Source organism: Anomaloglossus baeobatrachus, chromosome 2 (assembly GCF_048569485.1).
Source record: "Anomaloglossus baeobatrachus isolate aAnoBae1 chromosome 2, aAnoBae1.hap1, whole genome shotgun sequence".
Lineage (NCBI taxonomy): Eukaryota > Metazoa > Chordata > Amphibia > Anura > Aromobatidae > Anomaloglossus > Anomaloglossus baeobatrachus.
In genome coordinates, this window is record NC_134354.1 from 546806234 (window position 1) to 546832257 (window position 26024).

At 43.5% G+C, this 26024-nt stretch overlaps 1 protein-coding gene across 1 annotated transcript in view; it reads left to right on the forward strand.

Annotated features, from left to right (window-relative positions):
- Window positions 1-26024, forward strand: part of COL4A1 (collagen type IV alpha 1 chain) — a 307217-nt gene that overhangs the window by 136507 nt on the left and 144686 nt on the right. Inside the window, exons 8-12 of the mRNA XM_075336674.1 lie at window positions 3759-3785; window positions 10503-10583; window positions 10692-10754; window positions 23738-23773; window positions 23858-23899. Coding sequence (XP_075192789.1) covers window positions 3759-3785; window positions 10503-10583; window positions 10692-10754; window positions 23738-23773; window positions 23858-23899 — 249 coding nt within the window. The remainder of the gene's footprint in view (window positions 1-3758; window positions 3786-10502; window positions 10584-10691; window positions 10755-23737; window positions 23774-23857; window positions 23900-26024) is intronic.

The following is a 26024-nucleotide window of genomic DNA, read 5'->3' on the forward strand; positions in this document are numbered from 1 at the left end:
AAAGCGCAGATAGCATCATGAAGACCAAGGAACACAACAGGCAGGTCCGTGATACTGTTGTGGAGAAGTTCAAAGCTGGATTTGGTTACAAAAAAATGTTCAAAACTTTTAAAATCCCAAGGAGCACTGTTCAAGCGATCATATGGAAATGGAAGGTGTATCATACCACTGCAAATCTAAAGACCCGGCCATCCATACAAACATTCATCTCAAACAAGGAGAAGACTGATCAGAGATGCAGCCAAGAGGCCCATGATCACTCTGGATGAATTGCAGAAATCTACAGCTGAGGTGGGAGAGTCTTTCCATAGGACAACAATCCGTCGTACACTGCACAAATCTGGCCTTTATGGAAGAGTGGCAAGGAGAAAGCCATTTCTCAAAGATATCCATAAAAAGTGTTGTTTAAAGTTTGCCACAACCCACCTGAGAGACACACCAAACATGTGGAAGAAGGTGCTCTGGTCAGATGAAACCAAGATCGAACTATTTGGGCACAATGCCAAATGATATGTTTGGCGTAAAGGCAACACAGCTCATCACCCGTAACACACCATCCCCACTGTCAACACATGGTGGTGGCAGCATCATGGTTTGAGCCGGCTTTTCTTCAACACGGACAGGGAAGATGGTTAAAATTGATGGGAAGATGGATGGAGCCAAATACAGGACCATTCTTGAAGAAAACCTGTTGAAGTCTGCAAAAAGACCTGAGACTGGGACGGAGATTTGTCTTCCAACAAGACAACAATCCCAAACATAAAGCAAAATCTACAATGGAATGGTTCACAAATAAACGTATCCAGGTGTTAGAATGGCCAAGTCAAAGTCCAGACCTGAATCCAATTGAGAATCTGTGGAAAGAGACAAAAACTGCTGTTCACAAACGCTCTCCATCCAACCTCACTCAGCTCCAGCTGTTTGCAAAGGAAGAATGGGCAAGAATTTCAGTCTCTCGATGTGCAAAACTGATAGACACATACCCCAAGCGACTTGCAGCTGTAATCGCAGCCAAAGGTGGTGCTACAAAGTATTAACTTAAAGGGGACGAATAATATTGCATGCCCCACTTTTCTGTTATTTATTTAAAAAAAAAAAACGTTTAAAATAAGCGATACATTTCATTCTACTTCACAATTGTGTCCCACTTGTTGTTGATTCTTCACCATAACATTGAAATTTTTATCTTTATGTTTGAAGCCTGAAATGTGGGAAAAGGTTGAAAAATTCAAGGGGGCCGAATACTTTCGCAAGGGACTGTACATGGAAAGAATCCAGGTTCCATAGACACTGCCTTCAGTTAACTGCTTTGTGAAGGTTTAATATCTGCTTTAACCCGTTCCCAATGTCTGACATACTCTTGGGTCACATATTGGGTGTTGGGTATCCAACTCGTACCATTGTTCACCAAACCAGCGTCTACCTGCAACAGCAGCAACTGTTTTTTTTTGTTTAGCTATTTAAATGCTGTTGTCATTCGCTGTTGCCTCTGATTGCCAATGCATGTGTGCACCTATCAGCCCCTCTACTTCATGTTTGTGGGGTGCCCATAAGTGGTCATGACAGGGGCTGCCATGGCTGCCATCTTAGTACTCCAATGAAGCCCAGCCTCTGATGTCATATAAAACAACTGATCAAATGAACACATGTTCAAGATCCCTGAGGGGAGTGAGAAATAAAGTAAAACATATTAATTGTAGAAATAAAATAGCAAAACAAAATACGGTAAGTATATTTGGTATTGCCACATATATAAATTAGTCCAGCAAGCATATACAAACACAGATTCAAGAAAGTAGAAATAAAAACTAAAAAATTATAAAGAAAAGCATATTTCATATTACTGTAAGAGTATGTGCGCACATTGAGTATTTGATTGCAGAAATTTCTGCATCTCTTGACAGGAAAGACACAGCGCAAAAACACACATTTTTTCATAATTTTTTATGCATTTTAGCTAGGTTTTTGATGCATTTTTTTTGCACACAAGAAAGCAGTGGAGATTTAAACTTGTATAATAATAGAATCTTTATCAGCAAAATGCAAAAAAATATATTAAAAATTCAAGAATTGAGTAAGGGACGGAAAATGAACACCATGCCACTGCTAAATCAATTAAGCATATTATAAATAATTATATCAAGTGGATATATCCATGAATCCAATTAGAGACATGAAGTGCAGTTGTGCATGTAAGGTGCAATTCTATTGAAATTCCACAAGAGGTCGCCTGTATACCAAAAGCTAATCACAGTTCAAGCATAGGAGTAGCGCTCATGTGGACCAAATCACAAGTGGCAATACTAATATTAATTGAAAATCTGCAACATTTGTCTTACCTAATAGATCACAGGGGAATTAGCACGGCACATAGACCAGAGTGAGGCGCCTAACAGCCGTTTGGCGGGCGGACTGCCCGCTTCTTCTTAGAGGCATGTGGTACTCTCATCTTATAAAAGGACCTGCGAGAGGTCATGTGACTAATTACGTCACGTGCATCACAGCGCATGCGCGCATCACTCTAATAGAAGAATCAGAGGATGCTGATTGCAGAGGCGTGGCTTTGCAGCATTAGCGTCATCGTATCGTGCTTGTTGTATTATTTTGGAAGCATGATTACCCAAGGGTTGTGAGTTTAAAACCATGGTTATTTTGGTATATATTTTTTTTTCATCTGTTTTTCAGTGCTATCTATGGTAAAAAAAAGCCCAGGCAAAAACACTGAAAGAATTGACATGCTGCAGATTATTTTCTGCACCAAATCTGAAGGGAAAAAAACTCAACATGTGCACTACACTTCAGGTTTCTCATTGGCTTTGCTGGCATCAGGTTTGCTTGCAGTTTTGTGACAAAACTGCACTAAAAAATGCACTTCGTGCACACAGCCTAAAAGTCCAATCTATACAAATATAAAATCCATTAACCTATACAGTAAATTGTTTAAAATGGAAAAAAAATTGAAATTCCACAATAGCAGTTTGTCGGTCACTGCACCTCCCTAAATTCCCTAACACAATACAACAGCAACCCCCATAGTCCAACTATGAAACCATGTCACCCGGCCATTTTTACTTAACAAGGAACATGGTAAAAACAAGACACAAAAAACAATGGCAGTATGTCGTTTGTTTGTTTTTTCGCTTTTTTTAACCATTTCACCATCTCAGATTTTGTCTTTCTATTTTTCAGTACATTTTACGGTAATATTTATAACTACAACTGGCTATATTGACAAAAAATAAAAACTTATGACTTGGAGGAAGGAGAGGGAAAAAGAAAAAAATCTTTTGGAGAAGGGGGTTAGGGGTTAATTTTCATGCTTTTTCTCTCCTTTATTATCCAAATTGAAAGAGATTGTTTCAGATAATACAGCAGGACATGTGATTTTACGGGACTTTATGTATAGGATATACATATTTGCATTCACATGCTAACTAGTCTCTCACCTGGCTTCTTTCAATGAGAATTGATAGAATTGCACAGTCTGGTTGGCATGTGATGAATCAAATACATGTGATCGCATGATCACCCACGCACATGGCGAAAACAAAGGAATCATGACAATGTGCATATCAAACACCTTCACAATTCAGCATTCTGCAGTCACATACTGTAGACTGCACACTTTTGTTTAGAAACCAGACATCCCTGCAAATCCAACTGTCTAAAAAAAAAGTGTCAGGATTTTCTTTAAATGCTTTATAATATTTTCCACTTCACATGCTTTATGTTTGTTAATATCCCGTTTATTATTTTAGGGCTCTCCAGGTTTACCAGGAGTTAAGGTATGTAGAAGTACAGAAGTAAAGTAACTTGTGAGTTAATTGAAAATGTTCAGCCTTTCTAATATTGCTGAATTTTATAAAATTAGAAAAATACATGGTGTGTCAGGTACATGTCACTAAGTATTGGTAGGTGTTTGGAAAGGGTACCACCCTGTATAAATGAAGAAAACGAGGATAAGAACGCCTTGAAAATTTTAAAGTGGTAATATCTTTACTATTAAAATCCAAACAGATTTAGTAACCTTTACGTCCGTATTAGACCTTCATCAGACTGAAAGAATGTGAAAAAAAGCACAAATATGTGTCAAAAAGGAAAATTTCAATGACATATCTAAAAGTAGACAATATATCATCCTGGAAACGCACATAAAAAGTAAATAAAATGAGACACAAAGTTGCAGATATGGCTAGACAAACGAAATCAATAGCATGGATAACAAATATCCACAAGACAAAACTTGATATTTAGTTCCAGTTTGAAAAAAAAAAGCTCATAAGGCGACCTGTAGTAGAGATGTAATATAAATATAAATCTGTGGTGGAAGGCTCTTTGGGACGTGAATTAAACTAGGCTGATGTCACGCTGTACAAAGGGCTGGTAAGACGTAGTACAGCATATTCCCACTAGGTAGCAGCAGAGTAGGGCAGGAGAGTCAAAGTAACACTGTAACAGAAAGGCAGCTGAAGCACAGCAGAGTAGCTCCAGCAGGCAGCTAACAGGCAAACCACCAGGGGGCTAATAGAGTAGTCAAACAGTCAGGGTCTAGCCAGGAGAGTCAAATCATAGCAAAGGGAGGATCAATATCAAGCCAGACAACAGAACCAAGTCGGAAGCCGGGAGATCAGGTATGCAGAGGGAAATACAAACAACAGACAGGAGCGGGAAGTCAGGGACTTGGATAGACGGACAATCGGGGGAGGGTACAGGTCAGGGCACGGTAACAAGGAGTCAGATCAAATAGGAAATCTCACCAGAGCAAGTCACAGGCTGCAGAGCTGAACTATAACCAGCACAGCAATGCAGGGTCAGAGACCATATATAGTGTCTCCTGAAACCAGAATGAGGCTGATGGGAGTTAGCCCCTGACATGATCAGGTCGGGACTGGGAAACTCTGGAGCGGAGAATACCGGTCCTGGATCATGACAGCTGACAGTGCTAAATAAGACAGTGGAGGACAAGACCGATTAGAATTATCTTTGTATGTAGCCTCTTAGTAAAACAATAAGGTAATTTATTATCATGGAAGATAGGATTGCCGTAGTAGATATCTAAAGAAGAGAGGTGGTCTATAGTCGGAGTGATATGGATTGTTGGTGAGAAAAGAGCTGGGAAATGAGGTGAGGAGTGAGGAAGATGGTTTATCTATGCGCCGGAGCTCATGCTGGCTTTGTATGTGGTCTTGAAGATGCATCTCGTTGGGAACGCTCAGTGATGTATAAAGGCCCAGTCACACTAATCAACTTACCAGCGATCCCAACAACGATCCAACCTGATAGGGATCGCTGGTAAGTTGCTAGGAGGTTGCTGGTGTTATGTCACACTGCGACACTCCAGCGATCCCACCAGCAACCTGACCTGGCAGGGATCGCTGGAGCGTCGCTGCACGAGTTGCTGGTGAGCTCACCAGCAACCAGTGTCCCAGCCCCCAGCCAGCAGCGCCGCGTGGAAGATGCTGCGCTTGGTAACTAAGGTAAATATCGGGTAACCAACCCGATATTTACCTTGGTTACCAGCGCACGTAGCTACACGTGCAGAGAGCAGGGAGCAGAGCACACTGCTTAGCGCTGGCTCCCTGCTCTCCTAGTTACAGCACACATCGGGTTAATTACCCGATGTGTGCTGCAGCTACATGTGCACAGAGCAGGGAGCAGCGCACACCGCTTAGCGCTGGCTCCCTGCTCTCCTAGTTACAGCACACATTGGGTTAATTACCCGATGTGTGCTGTAGCTACATGTGCAGAGAGCAGGGAGCTGTGCACACTGCTTAGTGCTGGCTCCTTGCTCTCCTAGTTACAGCACACATTGGGTTAATTACCCGATGTGTGCTGTAGCTACATGTGCAGAGAGCAGGGAGCCGTGCACACTGCTTAGTGCTGGCTCCTTGCTCTCCTAGCTACAGTACACATTGGGTTAATTACCCGATGTGTGCTGCAGATACATGTGCACAGAGCAGGAGAGTGGCGGAGGCTGGTAACGAAGGTAAATATCGGGTAACCAAGGACAGGGCTTCTTGGTTACCCGATGGTTACCGTGGTTACCAGTGTCCGCAGAAGCCGGCTCCTGCTGCCTGCACATTTAGTTGTTGCTGTCTCGCTGTCACACACAGCGATGTGTGCTTCACAGCGGGACAGCAACAACTAAAAAATGGCCCAGGACATTCAGCAACAACCAACGACCTCACAGCAGGGGCCAGGTTGTTGCTGGATGTCACACACAGCGACATCGCTAGCAACATCGCTGCTGCGTCACAAAAGTTGTTTGTTAGCAGCGATGTTGCTAGCGATGTTGCTTAGTGTGACGGGGCCTTAAGGAATGATTGAATTTTACAGACGTACTGGAAATTATGTAGCTGAGGAACAGCTAAGAAGTATAATGACCAGGAAGAACTAGTTTCTGGAAGAAGAATTATTGCTAAGGGATTTTGGGAACTGTTAGTATATACAGTATACAATAGAATTCACCCTCTTAGCTTTGTACCTATTTTGTTACATTACATCCTGTTTAAATATTTTTGTAATCCTATTTGTGTGTGATGCATCAGCACTAAATAGTCTAAATTGGGGAAGTGAAATGAGAAAAAGATAAGCAAAAATTAAATTTATGCGATAAAATAAATATTGTCATGTTCATATGTACTCACCTCCCTAGCTATGATGCCCTTAAAAAAAATTCTGGTGCAAGCAATAAGTCACATGCTTAGTGAAAAGAATTCCACCTGTGTGAAATCTAAGTGTCACATGGTCTCTCACTTTATAAAAACCTTTTCTGAAAGGCCACAGAGACTGCAACACTATTAAGCAAGAGGCATCACTAACAAAACAACATGAAGACCAAGGAGATCTCCAAACAAGTTAGACCTGCCAAACCTGCCAAGAAAGGGCCACCTTCCAAAACTCTCAGCCCGGGCAAAGAGGGCATTAATCAGAGAGGCAACACAGAGACCAAAGTTAACCCCCAAAGGGCTGCAGAGATCCCACGCAGAGACTAAATTATCTGTCCATATGACCACAATATGCCATCAAATTTATAGAGCTGGCCTTTAAGAAAGACTGGCTAGAAAAAAACAAACCTTTACTTACAGCCAAAACTTGGAAGGCTCATTTTGATTTTTTCAAAAAACATGTGGGAGCCTCCCCAAATATATGGATGAATGTGCTGTGGTCAGATGAGACCAAAATTGAACTCATTGGCCACCAAGGTATAGCTATGTCTGGTGTCAAACCAACACAGCTCATCACCCCAAGAACACCATCCCCACAGTGAAAGATGGTGGTGACAGCATCATGCTGTGTGGATGTTTTTCGACACCAGGGACAAAGGAAATGGTCTGAGTCAAGGGGTAGTTGGCTCGTGCGAAATACAGGGATATTCTTGAGCAAAACTTGTTTTAGTCTGTCAGTGATTTGAGACTGGGATGGAGGTTCACCTTCCAACAAAACAATGCATACTGCTATAGCAACACTCGAGTAGTTAAAGGGGAAAAGTTAAATGTGATCCCCACTAAATTTGAAGGGAAAAAATTGAGAAAAAATCCTGTAGCACTAATCTGAGCATAGTAATGGCTTCAACCAGGGGGGGCAGTCAGGAAAAAATAGGCACTCACCTTCTTTTAGACGTACAGGAGCATGTAGTGAGAATCTTAACTCCTCCAAGTGGTAGTATGCTGCAATGTCGGTTTGTTGAGGAGATCTTCTCTGTTGGGGTTCCCAGAGGACACAATCGCAAAGAGAAGGATTTTGGCCAGTGCTCCTAGCAACTTCAAGGTGGACCAGATGATTCTCCATAAAAGTTTATTAAAATGATTGCAGGCTAGAAGGTTACCTTCTAGTGAGCAAATACTAATGAATTGTGCTCACTTGAAGGTAACCCTCTAGTTTGCAATTATTTTAGTAAACTGTTACAGAGAATAATCTGGTCCACCTTGGAGTTGCTAGGAGCGCCGGCCGAGGTCCTTCTCTTTGTAAAGGGGAAATGTGTAAATGTATTGGAGTGGCCTAGTCAAAGCCCAGACGTTAATCCAATCGAAAATATGTGGTCAGACTTGAAGATTGCTGTTCACCTGAGGAAACCATCTAACTGAAGGAGCTGGAACAGTTTTGCCTTGAGGAAAGGGCAAAAATCCCAGTGGCAAAATGTGGAAACCTCTTAGAGACTTATTCAAAGCGACTTGCAGCTGTAGTTGCACACTAAAGGGAGGTCTACAAAAGGTCTACTGATTTTAGGGGCGTGAATAGTTATGCACACTGAAGTTTTCAGTTATTTTGTCCTATTTGATGTTTGCTTCACATTCATTTGAAAATCAAATATTCACAGTTGGAGGCATGTTTTTTACATGAACTGATGCAAATCTTCAAAAAACAAACAAACAATGAAATTCCAAGTAATGCAGTAAAATCCCAAAGAGGTGAATACTTTCTCAAAGCACTGTATGTAAGAACAAGTTGTTGAGAGTTGAAGTGTACCTTTTGTTCAATGTAAGTGTGGATATTGGGATGATATGATACATGGAGAAAAGGAGGAGATAAAGAAAACAATGAGGGGAGAAAACAAACAATAAAGACTAAAAAACTTAGGGCGGCTTTGCACGTTGCGACATTGCACGTGCGATGTCGATGGGGTCAAATCGAAAGTGATGCACATCCGGCGTCGCAGTCGATATCGCAACGTGTAAAACCTTTTTGATACGATGAACGAGCGCAAAAGCGTCGTTATCGTATCATCGCTGCAGCCTCCGACATTTCCATAATGCCGGTGCAGCGACAGGTGCGATGTTGTTCCTCGCTCCTGCGGCAGCACACATCGCTGTGTGTGAAGCCGCAGGAGCGAGGAACTTCACCTTACCTGCCGCCGGCTGCAATGAGAAGGACGGAGGTGGGCGGGATGTTTACATCCTGCTCATCTCCGCCCCTCCGCTTCAATTGGCCGCCTGCCGTGTGACGTCGCTGTGACGCCGCACGACCCGCCCCCTTAGGAAGGAGGCGGGTCGCCGGCCAGAGGGACGTCGCACGGCAGGTATGTGCGTGTGAAACTGCCATAGCGATAATAATCGCTACGTCAACTTTCACTAGATATTGCACGTGTGACGGGGCGGGACTATCGCTGCAGCATCGGTAACACATTGTTACTGATGTCGCAGCGTGCAAAGCCCTCCTTAGAATGAAAATGAGAAATAATAAAAAAAAACAAAACATTAAAAATAAAAATTAAGAAAATAAAAAAAAAAATAAAATAAAAAGCAAAGAGGCAGAAAAGTGGGAGCGGTTGCAAGAAAGTCGGAAGAAGAAAGAACAGGGAGGCGAATGGACGAAAAAAGGGGATCAATGTCTTAAAAAAGGAGGAAGATGGAAAAAGACTAGCATGGGCAAGGGGATAAAAAGGAGCAAAAGAGAATAACCAGAGGAAGGTGAAAGAAAAACAAAGACTGGAGATAAACTCTAAGGGGCACTTTGCACACTACGACATCGCAAACCGATGCTTGCGATGCCGAGCGTGATAGCACCCGCCCCCGTCGCAGCTGCGATATCATGGTGATAGCTGCCGTAGCGAACATTATCACTATGGCAGCTTCACATGCACTCACCTGCCCTGCGACGTCGCTCTGGCCGGCGAACTGCCTCCTTATTAAGGGGGCGGGTCGTGCGGCGTCATAGCAATGTCACACGGCAGGCGGCCAATACAAGCGGAGGGGCGGAGCTGAGCGGGACATAAACATCCCGCCAACCTCCGTCCTTCCGCATAGCCGGTGTGAGCCGCAGGATGCAGGTAAGGTGATGTTCCTCGCTCCTGCAGCTTCACACACAGCGATGTGTGCTGCCGCAGGAACGAGGAACAACATCGTAACATCGGTCCTTCCGAAATTATGGAAATGACCGTCGCTACACCGATGATACGATTTGGACGTTTTTGCGCTCCATAATCATATCAAAAAGGATTTACATACTACGATATCGACTGCGACGCCGGATGTGCGTCACTTTCGATTTGACCCCACCGACATCGCAGCTGCGATGTCGTAGTGTGCAAAGTGCCCCTAAGAAGAAAGAGGTATGCTAGTCCTGCAAGAGGCAGTCTTGTGGGAGAGAAGATATGGACTAATAGCCCTGTAGAGAGAATAGATGAAAAGTTAAGCAAGAGGCATCTACTTTGTGTCTCTGGTTTTATTGTAGCCAGACAGTTTTTATTTTCTTAGATACTACAAAAATCAAAGAAAAAAAAAGGTGGTGGCTTGTTTTGTCAAACAGAGCAGGGATTTTCCCCACTTCTAGAGAGAATACCTTCATAATGCACATCAGGCATCCAGTGGTACATGTGTAAGTGCAGATAGATCCTACATGTCTCCTTTCTAAAGAGGCTCACTGACTCCATGAGCATGAACTCCAAAAAGTAAATATTTTTTTCTTCTATACTCTCCCATTCATTTCTTGATTTTGCCTAAGTATACTTATACTATAGTCATTTACATTCAGTTTATTCTAATATTTTTTATTTTTTCCAGGGAGATCCAGGAGATGTTTTTGGTATGAACGGATTAATGCTAAAAGGAGAAAAAGGTTTACCCGGAATCAATGGACTACCAGTAAGTTAAATGTGTATCATGAAGTAAGACTGATAAATATGTTATTATATTTATCTTTACATTGTTAATGTATTGCATATTTTACCTTTGTGCTTTATTTTTATACAGGGTACACCGGGGTTGCCAGGTTTTGAAGGCCCAGTCGGTCCTCCGGGTCCACCAGGGCGTTCAGTAAGTAAAAAATTTGAGACTATATATATATTGTGGCCTCATTTCATATTGTCGCCCTTATTTCATCCTACAGAATCAGGACTATAAAATAAGTTCAGAATAAGACAATTGGATAATAATTAGAGTGAAACTACGTGACAGGTTTTTTTTCAGTAACTCTCAACTTATATAAATTGATTTGTTACAGAGAAAATCTGTCATCTTTGTTTGCTGGTTTTTCATGTTCTACAGCAGGGGTGGGGAAACTTTTTACTGCTGGGGGCCATTTGGAATTTTCTACCAACCTTCGGGTTCCACACCAAATTATCAACTTGAAAAGTACCCTGCTATATTTGGTCAAACAATTAATTAACTCACCCCTAATGGGGCTGGACCTGCTTCTCTTTGGTGTGGCTGTGTGAATTTCAGGGATATTGATCATGTTGTTTCTCACAACTGCTTTTCCAGCTTTGTCTCAGTCTGGTGAGGCTGGGGGCATACACATCACAGGAGACTCTGGGGCATATACATCACAGGAGTCGCTGCGGGCATATACATCGCAGGAGACACTGGGGCACATAAATTACAGGAAACACTGGGGTACACATCCCAGGAGGGGCTGAGGCATATATATCCCTGGAGACGCTGAAGCATATACATCCCAGGAGGGGCTGGGGCATATACATCCCAGGAGAAGCTGGGGGGTATGCATCCCAGGATACGCTGGAGCGTATACATCACAGGAGAGGCTGGGGCATATAAATCCCAGGAAAGGCTGGGGCATTTACATCATTGGAGAGGATGGGGCATATACATCACAGGAGAGGCTGGGGCAAACACATCACTGGAGAGGCTTGGGGGCATACACTTCACAGAAGAGGCTGGGAGCATGTACATCACAGGAGAGTCTGAGGCATGTACATCACAGGAGAGCCTGGGGCATGTACATCACAGGAGAAGCTGGGGCATGTACATCACAGGAGAGGCTGGGGCATGTACATCACAGGAGAGGCTTGGACATGTACATCGCAGGAGAGGCTGGGGCATGTACATCACAGGAGAGTTTGGGAGAATGTACATCACAGGAGAGGCTGGGGCATGTACGCCACAAGAGAGGCTGGAGCATGTACATCACAGGAGATGCTGAGGCATACACATCACAGGAGAGGCTGGGGCACGTACATCACAGGAGAGGCTGGTCATGTACATCACAGGAGAGGCTGAGGGCATATACATCACAGGAGAGGCTGGGACACGTACATCACAGGAGAGGTGGCAGCACAGAGAGCACTAGGTGGCAGCATGGAGAGCATTAAGTGGTAACACTGACAGCACTAGGAGGCAGCACAGAGAGCACTAAATGGCAGCACAGACACCACTAGGTGGCAGCACGTATAGCACTAGGTGGTAGCACGGACTACTACGAGACAGCATGGACAGCATTAGGTGGCACAATGGACAGCACTAGGAGGCAGCACGGAGAGCACTAGGAGGCAGCATGGACAGCACTAGGAGGCAGCACAGACATCTTTGGAGAGGCTGGGACATACACATCACAGGAGAGGATGAGGCATGTACATCACAGGAGAGGCTAAGGCATGTACATCATAGGAGAGGCTGGGGGCATGTATATCACAGGAGAGTTGGCAGCACTGAGAGCATTAGATAGCAGCACTGACAGCACTAGGTGGCACAACGGACAGCACTTGAAGGCAGCACGGAGAGCACTAGGTGGCAGCACGGACAGCACTAGGTGGCAAGGTGACAGCATGGACAGCACTAGGTGGCAGCACAGACAGTACTAGGTGGCAGCACGGACAGCACTAGAAGGCAGCACAGAAAGCACTAGGAGGCAGCATAGAGAGCACTAGGAGGCAGCATGGACAGCACTAGGTGGCAGCACGGACAGCATTAGGTTGCACAACAAACAGCACTAGGAGGCAGCATGGAGAGCATTAGGTGGGAGCACTGACATCACTAGGTGGCACAACGGACAGCACTTGAAGGCAGCACGGAGAGCACTAGGTGGCAGCACGGACAGCACTAGGTGGCAAGGTGACAGCATGGACAGCACTAGGTGGCAGCACAGACAGCACTAGGTGGCAGCACGGACAGCACTAGGAGGCAGCACAGAGAGCACTAGGAGGCAGCATGGACAGCACTAGGAGGCAGCACGGACAGCACTAGAAGGCAGCATGGACAGCACTAGGTGGCAGCACGGACAGCATTAGGTTGCACAACAAACAGCACTAGGAGGCAGCATGGAGAGCATTAGGTGGGAGCGCTGACAGCACTACGTGGCAGCACGGACAGCACTAGGTGGCAGCAAGGACAACAGTAGGAGGCAATACGGAGAGCACTAGTTGGCAGCATGGACAGCACTAGGAGGCAGCACAGAGCACTAGGAGGCAGCACAAACAGCACTAGAAGGCAGCACGGACAGCAGTAGGTGACAGCACGAAGAGCACTAGGTAGCAGCACGGGGAGCACTTGGTGGCATCATGGACAGCACTAGGTGGCAGCATGGAGAGCACTAGGAAGCAGCACGGAGAGCATTAGGTGGCAGCACAGGGAGAATTAGGTTGCAGCACTGGCAGCACTAGATGGCACAACAGACAGCACTAGGTGGCAGCATGGACAGCACTAGGTGGCAGCACTGACAGAACTAGGAGGCAACACTGACAACACTAGGAGGCAGAACGGACAGCACTAGGAGGCAGCACGGAGAGCACTATGTGGCAGCATGGACAGAACTAGGTGGCAGCATGGACAGCACAAGGAGGCAGCACGGAGAGCACTAGGTGACAGCACAGACAGCTCTTTGTGGCAGCACGGACAGCACTAGGTGGCAGCACAGACAGCACTAGGAGGCAGCACGGACAGCACTAGAAGGCAGCACGGACAGCACTAGGAGGCAGCACGGAATCCACTAGGTGGCAGCACGGATAGCAGTGGGAGGTAGCACGGACAGCACTAGAAGGCAGCACGAAAAGCACTAGGTGGCAGCACGGATAGCAGTGGGGGATACACAGCACAGAAGGGGTACATAGCACTTGGGGGTATACCTAGTACTAGGAGGTACACACAGTACTAGGGGGTACACAGCATTGGACGCAGCGATGGGTTGTAAACTCACAGTACTGGGGAGGGAGGAGGAGTCACACAGCACAGGTCCAAAAGGCATGTACAGCTGGGAGGCCGTTAAATCTGCTGCACCTCTTTTTCTTTGCCAGGAGTGCAGTGTGGTGCATAGCCTACCCACAAGGTAAGCCCTGAGCATGCTAGCACAGGCCAGGGTTGAGCCTAGAATGTATGGGCTGCAGTCAGGTCCCGGAAGGAACCCGTACATTCTAGCTTCTTCAGTAGGAAGTCTGTTACAATTTACGGGCTGCAATCAGGAGCCTGTACATTCTAGCATCTACCCACAGGCCAGAGTGTGTGTGCCTCCTCGCATCACACAGTGGGATTTAAAGGGCAAACAAAAGCGCGGCTGCCGCTCGAGCACTGTGGTACCCAGGAATGTGCCCGGGGGCCTGCGGGCCGGAGGTTTTCCACCCCTGTTCTACAGCACATTCTAGTTATAAATGTTGGGAAACTGTTAGGCTGGGTTCTAAATATTATGAAAAAAGAAAGCTGAAAACAAGAAATTTATATACATACACCATTTTCCCAGTGTCAGTGTGATTTTGCTAACAAAATTAGCTCCAGGTATGATGCCTAGAATTGTCTATAGTGATAATTTTTTATATATATATATATATATATATATATATATATAGTGCAGTTGAAAAAAAAAGTTTACATAACATACACTATCTAAAAAGACACATGCATATTTTTCTCACTATCTGACATGAAATCAGAATAAACCTTGCCCGTTTTAGGTCAATTAGGATTGGAAAAACATTTATATTTGCCAAATGAGAGGGAGAATGTTTTAAGGCATTTTTATTCCTTTTTGCAAACTCAAAAGTTTACTTACACTAAGAATACTATGCCTTTAAACAATACGGGACAGCCCATATGATGATGTCATGTCTTTAGCAGCTTCTGATAAGTTTATTGGCAACATCTGAGTTAATTAGAGACACACCTGTAGATGTATTTTAATGCACACCTGAAACACACTGCTTCTTTATGTAGCATTTTGGGGAAGTCAAAAGGAATCAGCCAAGATCTCAGGAAGAGAATTGTGGACTTGCACAAGTCTGGTCCAATTTCCTGATACCTAAAGGTGCCTCAATCATCTGTACAAACAATTATACGCAAGTACAAACAAGATGGAAACATCCAGTCATCACACTGCTCAGGAAGAAGATGGGTTCTCTGTACTAGGGATGAGCGTGCTTTGGTTAGACATGTACATATCAACCCAAGAACAAAAGCAAAAATCCAGATAAGATAAGGTATAGAACACCGTGCATCCACTGAATCAAATACAATACTGCTAAAACAGGAAACACTTGGTGCAGGGTGTTCAAACAGTGTTAATAACACTACTTCATTAACTACCTAGAAGGTGGCTGCACAGAGTACTGACAGGGCCGAACAGTGTGATTATAACTTACTCAGAATGTACAGAATTCAAGGCTGTAGGTGGATTCGGCAGGTGGTCCGCGCGGCTGTCAGTAATGCTGGAAGTTCCCTGGAGTGGCTGGGTTGAAGGGTTGGCTTTCACCACAGGGAAATTCGCAGAGCGGGGGGGCAAAAAAGAACACCATACAGGCTGGAGCACCCCGGCCGGTGGTGTCCCTGCTGTACAGGAGTTGCGTGTACAGCATTTGTGACGTCACAAAGTTAGACAGTGAGTTCACGCAGGGTCCAAAAACCAACACGTTTCGAAATACTATGCGTACTTCTTCGTCAGGGATTACAGACCCAGCAAAAGGCTCTCGAACTCTCCACTGGGGGGTTCGAGACTTTAAATAGGAGCCTTTTGCTGGGTCTGTAATCCCTGACGAAGAAGTACGCCGGGACACGACCGGCCGGGGTGCTCTGGCCTTTATCGCGTTCTTTTTTGCCCCCCGCCCTGCGTATTTCCCTGTGGTGAAAGTCAACCCTTCATGCCAGCCACTCCAGGGAACTTCCAGCTTTGCTGACAGCCGCGCGGACCACCTGCCGAATCCACCTGTAGCCTTGAATTCTGTGCATTTTGAGTAAGTTATAATCACACTGTTCGGCCCTGTCAGTACTCTGTGCAGTCACCTTCTAGGGAGTTAATGAAGTAGTGTTATTAACACTGTTTGAACACCCTGCACCAAGTGTTTCCTGTTTTAGCAGTATTGTATGTAATTCAGTGGATGCGCGGTGTTATATATCTTATCTTATTTTAAATTTATTTATTTTAATTAGGTGGTCCACACACAGAACCACTCGATCACCAGTGGCTCCATTGTTCCTGTAGCATCGGTGTTTTGATAATTTCCAAAAGCAAAAATCCGTTTGAAGATGTTGGCGGAAGCTTGTAAGATTGTGTCATTATCCACAGTGAAACGAGTACTGTGTCACATGCGCTGGTGGGCAGGAAGAAGCTATTACTCCAAAAGAAACATAAAAAGCCAGATTACAGTAATGTTTGAAAATGCACACAGGAACTAAGACCTTAATTTTTGTAGACATGTCCTGTGGTCTGAAAAAGCTAAAATGGAACTGTTTGACCATAATAACCATCGTTACGTTTGGAGGAAAAAGGGAGAAGCTTTGAAGCCTAAGAACACCATCCCGACTGTGAAACATGGGAGTGGCAGCATGATGTTGTGGGGATGTTTTGCTGTAGGAGGGCTTGTGCACTTCACCAAATAGATGGCATTATGAGGAAAGAAGATTATGGGGCAATACTGAAGCAACATCTCAAAACATCAGCCAGGAACGTAAAGCTTGGGTGGAAATAGGTCTTCCAAATGGACAATGACCCAAACCATACTGCCAAACTGGTTACAAAGTAGCTTAAGGATAACAAAGTCAATGTTTTGGAATGGCCATCACAAAACCTTGATCTGAATCCTATTAAAAATTTATGGGCAAATCTGAAAAGGCAGGTTTGTGCAAGGCGACCTACAAATATGGCTCAGTTACATCAGTTCTGTCAGGAAGAATGGGCCCAAATTCCTACCACATATTGTGGGAAGCTTTTGGAAGGGTATCCAAAATGTTTGACTCAAGTCAAACAAGTCAATGTATGTAAACTTTTGACTTTGCAGAAAGTAATACAAATGCCATAAAAATTCTCGTTCTCATTTTTCTGTCATTTGGCAAATATAAATAATTTTGATATAGGATTATCAAAATTTAGCATATTGACCTAAAATGGCAAAGGTTTATTCTGATTTCATGTCAGATATTGAGAAGAACATGCAGATGTGTCTTTTTAGATAGAGCTCTCCACCACACCACTGTAATGTGTATGCTCCCCATCGCTGTATGTCCCCCACCCCAGTAATGTGTATGATCTCCAGAGCTGTATGCCCCCCACCCCAGTAACATCTGTTCCCCCAGTAATGTGTATCCCCCCAGTAATATGTATGTCCTCACAGTAACGTGTATGCTCCCCTAGTAATGTGTATGCCCCTCAGTAATGTTTATGCCCACCAGTAACGTATATGCCCCTTTAGTAATGTGTATGCCCTCCAGTAATGTGTATGTCCCTCAGTAATGTGTATGCCCCCAATCCTGTGCATGCCCTCCCAGTAATGTGTATGCCCCCCAGGAATGTGTATGCTTCCCCAGTAATGTGTATGCCCCCCAGTAACATATATGGCCCCGTAATAACATATATACCCTCCAGTAATGTGTATGCCCCTTGTAATGTTTATGCCCCCAGGACTGTATATGCCCCCTGTAATTTGTATGCCCTCCTAGTAATGTGTATGCCCCAGTAATGTCTATACCACCAGCCTCCCCTGTGATGTATTTGCCATCAGTCCTTTCTGTGATGTACATGCTGTAGCTTCCAGCCCCTCCTGTGATGTATATACTGTAGCCCCCGGACCCTCCTGTGATCTATATATTGTAACTCCAAGCCTCCTCTGTGATATACACCGTAGCCCCCCGGCTCTCCTTTATTGTATATACCATAGCCCCCAGCCCCTCCTGTGATGTATATACTTTAACCCCCACCCTCCCCTGTAATGTATATACTGTAGCCCCCAGCCTCCCCTGTGATGTATATATTGTAGCCCAAAACCCCAGTAACATCTGTGCTCCTCAGTAATGTGTATGCCCCCAGTAATATGTATGCCCCCACAGTAACGTGTATGCCCCCCAGTAATGTTTATGCCCACCAGTAACGTATATGCCCCTTTAGTAATGTGTATACCTCCCCAGTAACATACATGGCCCTGCAATAACATATATACCCCCCAGTAATGTGTATGTATTACTCATCAGTATTATTTTGAAATTGGGAATCAATCTAGCAAACTATTGGCTTTTTTGGTTCATCAACATAATATGTTTATTGCTATTCTCAAGGTCAGAGCTACAGATGACTCGATAGTAACATCTGCAGAGGACATTTATGACACTTTATACAAATCTAAGAGCCCTGTTAATATAGATGATTGTCGTTCCTACTTAGTGGATTTACAGATCTTTACTCTAAGTAAATGTCAGGAAACCTTTTTAGATGCTGATATAGAGGAAATTAGCATGGCCCTGAGTGACATGGCCTCCGATAAAGCATTGGGCCCAAATGGGCTCCCATTGGAATTGTACGTTAGCTATCAAAAGATTTTAATTTCCCACCTTCTTTCCTTATTTCCGTTTATGAAGCTAATATTATTTCATTATTAAAAGAAGGGAAGAATCCTATGGATTGTGGATCTTATGGGCCTATTTCTTAAGAAAACGTTGATTATACAGTCAGGGCCAGAAATATTTGGACAGTGACACAAGTTTTGTTATTTTAGCTGTTTACAAAAACATGTTCAGAAATACAATTATATATATAATATGGGCTGAAAGTGCACACTCCCAGCTGCAATATGAGAGTTTTCACATCCAAATCGGAGAAAGGGTTTAGGAATCATAGCTCTGTAATGCATAGCCTTCTCTTTTTCAAGGGACCAAAAGTAATTGGACAAGGGACTCTAAGGGCTGCAATTAACTCTGAAGGCGTCTCCCTCGTTAACCTGTAATCAATGAAGTAGTTAAAAGGTCTGGGGTTGATTACAGGTGTGTGGTTTTGCATTTGGAAGCTGTTGCTGTGACCAGACAACATGCGGTCTAAGGAACTCTCAATTGAGGTGAAGCAGAACATCCCGAGGCTGAAAAAAAGGAAAAAATCCATCAGAGAGATAGCAGACATGCTTGGAGTAGCAAAATCAACAGTCAGGTACATTCTGAGAAAAAAGGAATTGACTGGTGAGCTTGGGAACTCAAAAAGGCCTGAGCGTCCACGGATGACAACAGTGGTGGATGATCGCCGCATACTTTCTTTGGTGAAGAAGAACCCATTCACAACATCAACTGAAGTCCAGAACACTCTCAGTGAAGTAAGTGTATCTGTCTCTAAGTCAACAGTAAAGAGAAGACTCCATGAAAGTAAATACAAAGGGTTCACATCTAGATGCAAACCATTCATCAATTCCAAAAATAGACAGGCCAGAGTTAAATTTGCTGAAAAACACCTCATGAAGCCAGCTCAGTTCTGGAAAAGTATTCTATGGACAGATGAGACAAAGATCAACCTGTACCAGAATGATGGGAAGAAAAAAGTTTGGAGAAGAAAGGGAACGGCACATGATCCAAGGCACACCACATCCTCTGTAAAACATGGTGGAGGCAACGTGATGGCATGGGCATGCATGGCTTTCAATGGCACTGGGTCACTTGTGTTTATTGATGACATAACAGCAGACAAGAGTAGCCGGATGAATTCTGAAGTGTACCGGGATATACTTTCAGCCCAGATTCAGCCAAATGCCGCAAAGTTGATCGGACGGCGCTTCATAGTCCAGGTGGACAATGACCCCAAGCATACAGCCAAAGCTACCCAGGAGTTCATGAGTGCAAAAAAGTGGAACATTCTGCAATGGTCAAGTCAATCACCAGATCTTAACCCAATTGAACATGCATTTCACTTGCTCAAATCCAGACTTAAGACGGAAAGACCCACAAACAAGCAAGACCTGAAGGCTGTGGCTGTAAAGGCCTGGCAAAGCATTAAGAAGGAGGAAACCCAGCATTTGGTGATGTCCATGGGTTCCAGACTTAAGGCAGTGATTGCCTCCGAAGGATTCGCAACAAAATATTGAAAATAAAAATATTTTGTTTGGGTTTGGTTTATTTGTCCAATTACTTTTGACCTCCTAAAATGTGGAGTGTTTGTAAAGAAATGTGTACAATTCCTACAATTTCTATCAGATATTTTTGTTCAAACCTTTAAATTAAACGTTACAATCTGCACTTGAATTCTGTTGTAGAGGTTTCATTTCAAATCCAATGTGGTGGCATGCAGAGCCCAACTCGCGAAAATTGTGTCATTGTCCAAATATTTCTGGACCTAACTGTTTAATCCTTACTAAGATTCTGGCTATGATACTCAATAAAGTGATTCTAGGTTTAATACATTCAGATCCAATGAGGTTTATGCCGGGCAAGAGCATTTAAAGAAATATCAGAAGGTTACAGTCGGTAGTCTAATACAATTCACTACAGCCTGAGAATAACTTCGCATTAGCTTCCCTTGATGCCATGATGAAGTAATTTGATTCAGTAAAATGGCCACTTCTGGAAGAATGTCTTTAAAAATTTGGATTTGGCCCCAAATTCTGTAAATGGATACGTATACTATATGTAGCCCTTAAAGCTAAGGTAGCGGTGAATGACGTTACATTTGCATCCTTCTCGCTTGAAAAAGGAGCTCAGGGCTGTCACCTCTCCCCTGCTTTATATTTTCTGGCTATTGAACCATTAGCTATTGGAATATGCTCCACACCACTAATAAAAGGCATATCTATAGCTGATCAATCGTATACCATTCGGTTATACGCTGATGACATGATCATTTTTATGGACCAGGGTGAGGAAACTTTAACTTATGTTATCGCTTCCATCGATACATTTAGCAGATTTGATAACCTTTGTATAAAATGGAACAACTCAGCTTTAATGCCTTTTTCATGTGGGCCCTCTGCCCATTTAGATTCTTTGTCTCAGTGGTTATATATTTTAAAAATTTAGGGATCAACATTCATGAAGACATTAAAAGGGATCTTTCTTTGAACATTCTTCCTCTTATGCCAAACTGAAGTTTAATCTCTGGGGGAAACTACCTTTATCATAAACCAAATTAAGAGGATATTATCGCCAAAAGTCAGTTATTTTAGCAACACAATGTGTTACTTGTCCCTCAATCCTTCTTCTGAACACTTAACCTGCTAATGTCTTCATTTGTGTGGGGTAGTTCTTGGCCCAAACTTAAATTAGCTATGCTTCAAAGTCTCAAAAAGCTCAGGGGTACAGTTTTGCCAGATTTTTATCTTTACTAAATAGCAAGCCAGCTAATGGCGCTAAGCAGCAGCATGCCATGTTCTCAACTGTCAAATTTGGAGAGTCACTTAATGGAAGTGGCAAACACTAGCCTTCCACTAGGATTTTTGGAGCTTGATAAATCTGTCATTCCCAAAATGTTGCCTATGCTCAAGTTGGCATGGTTAGTCTGGAGACAGGCGAGTTCAGTATCAAACTTTAAACATATTTTAGCGGACATCCCTCCATGGCAAAACCCTTATTTTCCATCTTTGGTATCTCACCCATCCTCTCAATTTTGGATCACTCAAAATGTCCTTTTACTTTGCGACCTTTTTGACCAGAATATACTGCTATCTTTCGATCAGTTGAGAAGTAAGTATGATGTGCCGAGATCCCAATTTTTTTTGATATCTTACATTTTTTTTATCTGCTTATTAGTGGGTAGGACTTTTTGTCTCCCCTTCATTGAACAATTAAAGGACTCATTTATGCATTATTCACCCTTCCTAACCCCTTAAGGCTGAATTGAATCGGTTGATTACCCTGTTCGGAATAGTTGTGGTGTCACACCTTAAACGCAGATTTCTGGCACATGGTTTGGCCTTGTCCAATTTTTCTCTCCTTCTGGCAAAATATAATCACATTCCTAGCCTCCCTGATATCCATTCCCATTCCATTATATCCTAAAATATGTTTTTTTGGACTGCTGGACAAGGAACTATGCAGTCATCATAACAAAATCTTTCTTAGAAAAACTTTATTTCTTGCCAGGAAATTGACAGCCTCAAGATGGATGGGTAATTCTGCCCCAACATTAAAGACAATCTGTCAGCAGGCTTTTCCTATGTAATTTGAAGACAGCATGCTGCAAGGCTTAATACCTAGAATTTAGGGATGCTTGTCTTGTCATGTCTGATCTGTTGTTTATTTGCTATGTTTGTTTAAAAGAAATCTGTCAGCAGGCTTTTGCTGTGTAAGGTGAAGCCAGCATGCTGCAAGAGTTAACACAGAAAATTGAGGGATGCCTGTCTTGTCGTAGTCCAATCTGTTGTTTATTTGCTATGTTTTTCTAAGCATCAGGACCCTTATCATTGCTCGGACTACAAAGTTCATCACGCCCCCTATTCTGATTGACACCTCATTGTAAATGTACAATCTCTATGTGGTGTGGACAGGACAGCTCTCTCAGCTTTGCTACATGACTAAAGGCCGCTTTATACGCTGCGATATCGTGACCGATAACGCTAGTGTGGGTACCCGCCCCCATCGGTTGTGCGACACGGGCAAATCGCTGCCCGTGGCGCACAACATCGCGCGGACCCGTCACACTACTTACCTGCCCTGCGACGTCGCTGTGACCGGCGAACCGCCTCCTTTCTAAGGGGGCAGTTCGTTCAGCATCACAGCGACGTCACAGCAGCGTCACTGAACCGCCGCCCAATAGAAGCGGAGGGGCGGAGATGAGCGGGACGAACATCCCGCCCACCTCCTTCCTTCCGCATTGCAGGCGGGAGGCAGGTAAGGAGAGGTTCTTCGTTCCTGCGGTGTCACACGGAGCGATGTGTGCTGCCGCAGGAACGACGAACTACATCGTTACTGCAGCAGCAACGATATTCAAGAATGGACGAGAATTTCCCCATGTCACCGATGAGCGATTTTGCACCTTTTTGCGACAATGCAAAATCGCTCATAGGTGTCACACGCAACGGCATCGCTAAAGCGACCGGCTGTGCGTCACAAATTCCGTGACCCCAACGAGATCGCTTGAGCGATGTCGCAGTGTATAAAGCGGCCTTAAATCTAAAAATTCTGATTGTATCAGAACGGCTGCACCCAACAATCTAAGTAATACATTGTTAGATTCATGATCTGTTTGCCTACATTATGCTGCTCTCAGATGAGGTAGCAAAAACCTGCTGACAGGTTGGCAAATATAAATAATTTTGGTAATCCTAATTGACCTAAAATGGGAAAGGTTTATTCTGATTTCAAGTCAGATAGTGAGAAAAACATGCATATGTGTCTTTTTAGATAGTGAATGTAAACTTTTAGTTTGAACTATATATACAGTATATCTTTTGAAGAACAATGCATATTGCTGTACTTTAGTTTTCAACTTCTGAAGAATACTTTTTTATTCAACTTCTGAAGACTACTTTTCTAATACATATGTTATTGTTGTGTAAAACTTTTCAATAAAACAAGTTTTAAAAAAGAAATTCTAACCACACTATGATGGTAAAAACTAACACATTGATCAAACGCTGTTTTCTCTGTAATGAAATATACTGATCAAGCTCAGACCATTTTTATTGCATACAAGAAAATTCATGGTCATGTGAAGGAGACCTAAGGCTCCTTCTTGGATATTGGACTTGTATGATAGATTAAGTGAAACTCATCCCCAAGTTTAATTTTACCTGTGGCATACGAAACTTGTTTAGATACAATAGTCTACTATAATACACATCTGCATTATTGTATATAGTAACTGTACGCTTACTTTTCATTCTTTATGTTTTTTTTTTCAGGGAGCACCTGGTGCACCTGGACAACCAGGACCAAAGGTATGTGTAGGTTATGTCTTAAAAATATCAGTTAATGTTAACATAAATAGTTCTGTAACAATATTTTATTTTGTACCTCTCCAGGGTCAAATGGGGCTTAGTTTCCATGGACCACAGGGTGAAAAGGTAAGTATTTTCTTCCTTTGTTATAAGTAGAGATAAATCCGTACCAGACCAAATATACTGTGCTCCTAGATAGCTCATTTTTCGACTTCACTGTAAGTGGGCCTTGTTGTAGATATTTATTTTTTTGTTAAGTCAAAGTAAAAAAAAAAGGCTGATATTTGGTTTAATTCATTAAATCATGACCTTCTAATTAATTTAGGTTTTTAATACTATCTTTCAAAACAGAGATCATTAAATGTATCACCTAAACACAATTAATACAATTTCTGACAATTATGGCTGACAATTTGTCTTCCTCAAATGCTATTTCAATAGTAGCAGTTTCACATTTCCACCTGCAATCATGGGTCTCCTGACCTAAACTCAACAGCCTCATTTATGCCTAAGAGACTGTAGAGTTGGGGTCATAATACCTGCAGATGGTCTGAATCATGGTGCATACTCAAACCATGAATGTCAGATGTGTGAAACTGGACTTACCCAAACTATCTATATACTATGTATAGCAGAGGTCCCCAATCTTTCTGATCTTGAGAGTCACATTCTCCTCTGAGAGAGGGTCGTGAACCACATACAGCTCCCATCCCACTCACAGTAGTGACACCCAGGGCCCCCATTACCAGTATAATTACAGTCAAAGTTTTGACACAAAAATCACATTGAGACAGTATTTCAAGATCTAGGGAATCCTACTTTACTGCTATTCAGATTTGCTCTTACAGTATGTGAGGGCTACTCACAAAAATCAGCATCTGGTGACCTGATCTTCATAGCTGTTTGCTAGACCTAGTGCTAATGCACTATAGATGAGGATGGGGAACCCTGATCTACAGTTATAAATATACAATCAAATATGTCCACATACTGCGATTGTGACTGGTCATCTGGCAATTTTTGGCAAATGCTAGATAGGCTGGTGCCAGCAGTGGGCCTTTTGTTCACTCCAGGAGTGCACATGCAATCCTCTCCCCTAATATCTGATTTGTTAATCTGCATTAATATTTAGATCCCTGCTCTGTACACCGATTAACTCCAGTGGTAAATTGCCCATTTCACGTGTCCTCCATTCCTTCTTATCCTTATTCAGCATATGAGGAAAGAAGGTTGAAATGATGCAACAGGCAGACGGCGTTAGCATCATTATTGACTCGACCAGCCCAGCAAGAGCAGGCTGAGGCTAGCAGGTGTCATAGAAGAGCAGCACAATTATAGTCTGTGCTTGGGTGAGTTCTGCACACTAAATGCCATCTCACATTCAGGCTGGTGAGTTGGGTTTCTCTTTCTCTCTGAGTGTTGTGTGGTAGTGACATTTCATGTGAAACAGTGGTTCTGCCTCTTTGATCTATTGCTGCCCTCTCATTACACATCCTGTTAAAGATGAGCGAGCCCTAAAATGCTCGGGTGCTCGATGTTCGGGTCGAGCATTCTGAAATGCTCGGGTGCTTGACCCGAGCACTGAGCCCAATGTTAGCCTAGGGGAGACTCAAGCATTTATCCGGCGGTGTTCCTGGCGGTCTGGAGAAAGCTCACAAATGTCACAAATGTATAACAACAGTGCTCAAATGACATGGGAGCAGCATGGGGAAGACCCCTGTAAGCATTTCTGCCTCCCATGTCACTGCTGTGAGCAATATTGTCTGACTATCAGGGGGAAGAAGAATCCTGTGTTCCTCCTCCCGTGTGACATGCAGTTTGGCTTAGTAACGTATGTGCGGCAGCTTCTCTCTGCCTGTACATTCACTGCTAAGTGAAACCAAAAGTGAACAGTAGAAAAAAAAAAAAATAATAGCATATTTACTTGTCTGCAGACTCCCGGGACACATACGATCGCTGCAGGACCTGCCGGTGATCAGCTGATGTGGTAACCTGACAGCATCAGCTGATCGTATAAGTCCAGCTGTGAACAGCCGGCTTTTTACTGCCCAGCCGATTTAAATGATCAGCTGATGCTGTCTGCTGACCGCATCAGCTGATTACCGGCAGCGATCAGTTAGGAATCTGCAGAGAGGTGTATAGTTTTTTTTTTCTACTGATGCATCAGCTGATTGTATAAAAGCCGTTTATACAATCAGCTGATGTGTCATGTGATTCAGATCCTTGAACCTGATACATCTGATCGCTTTGC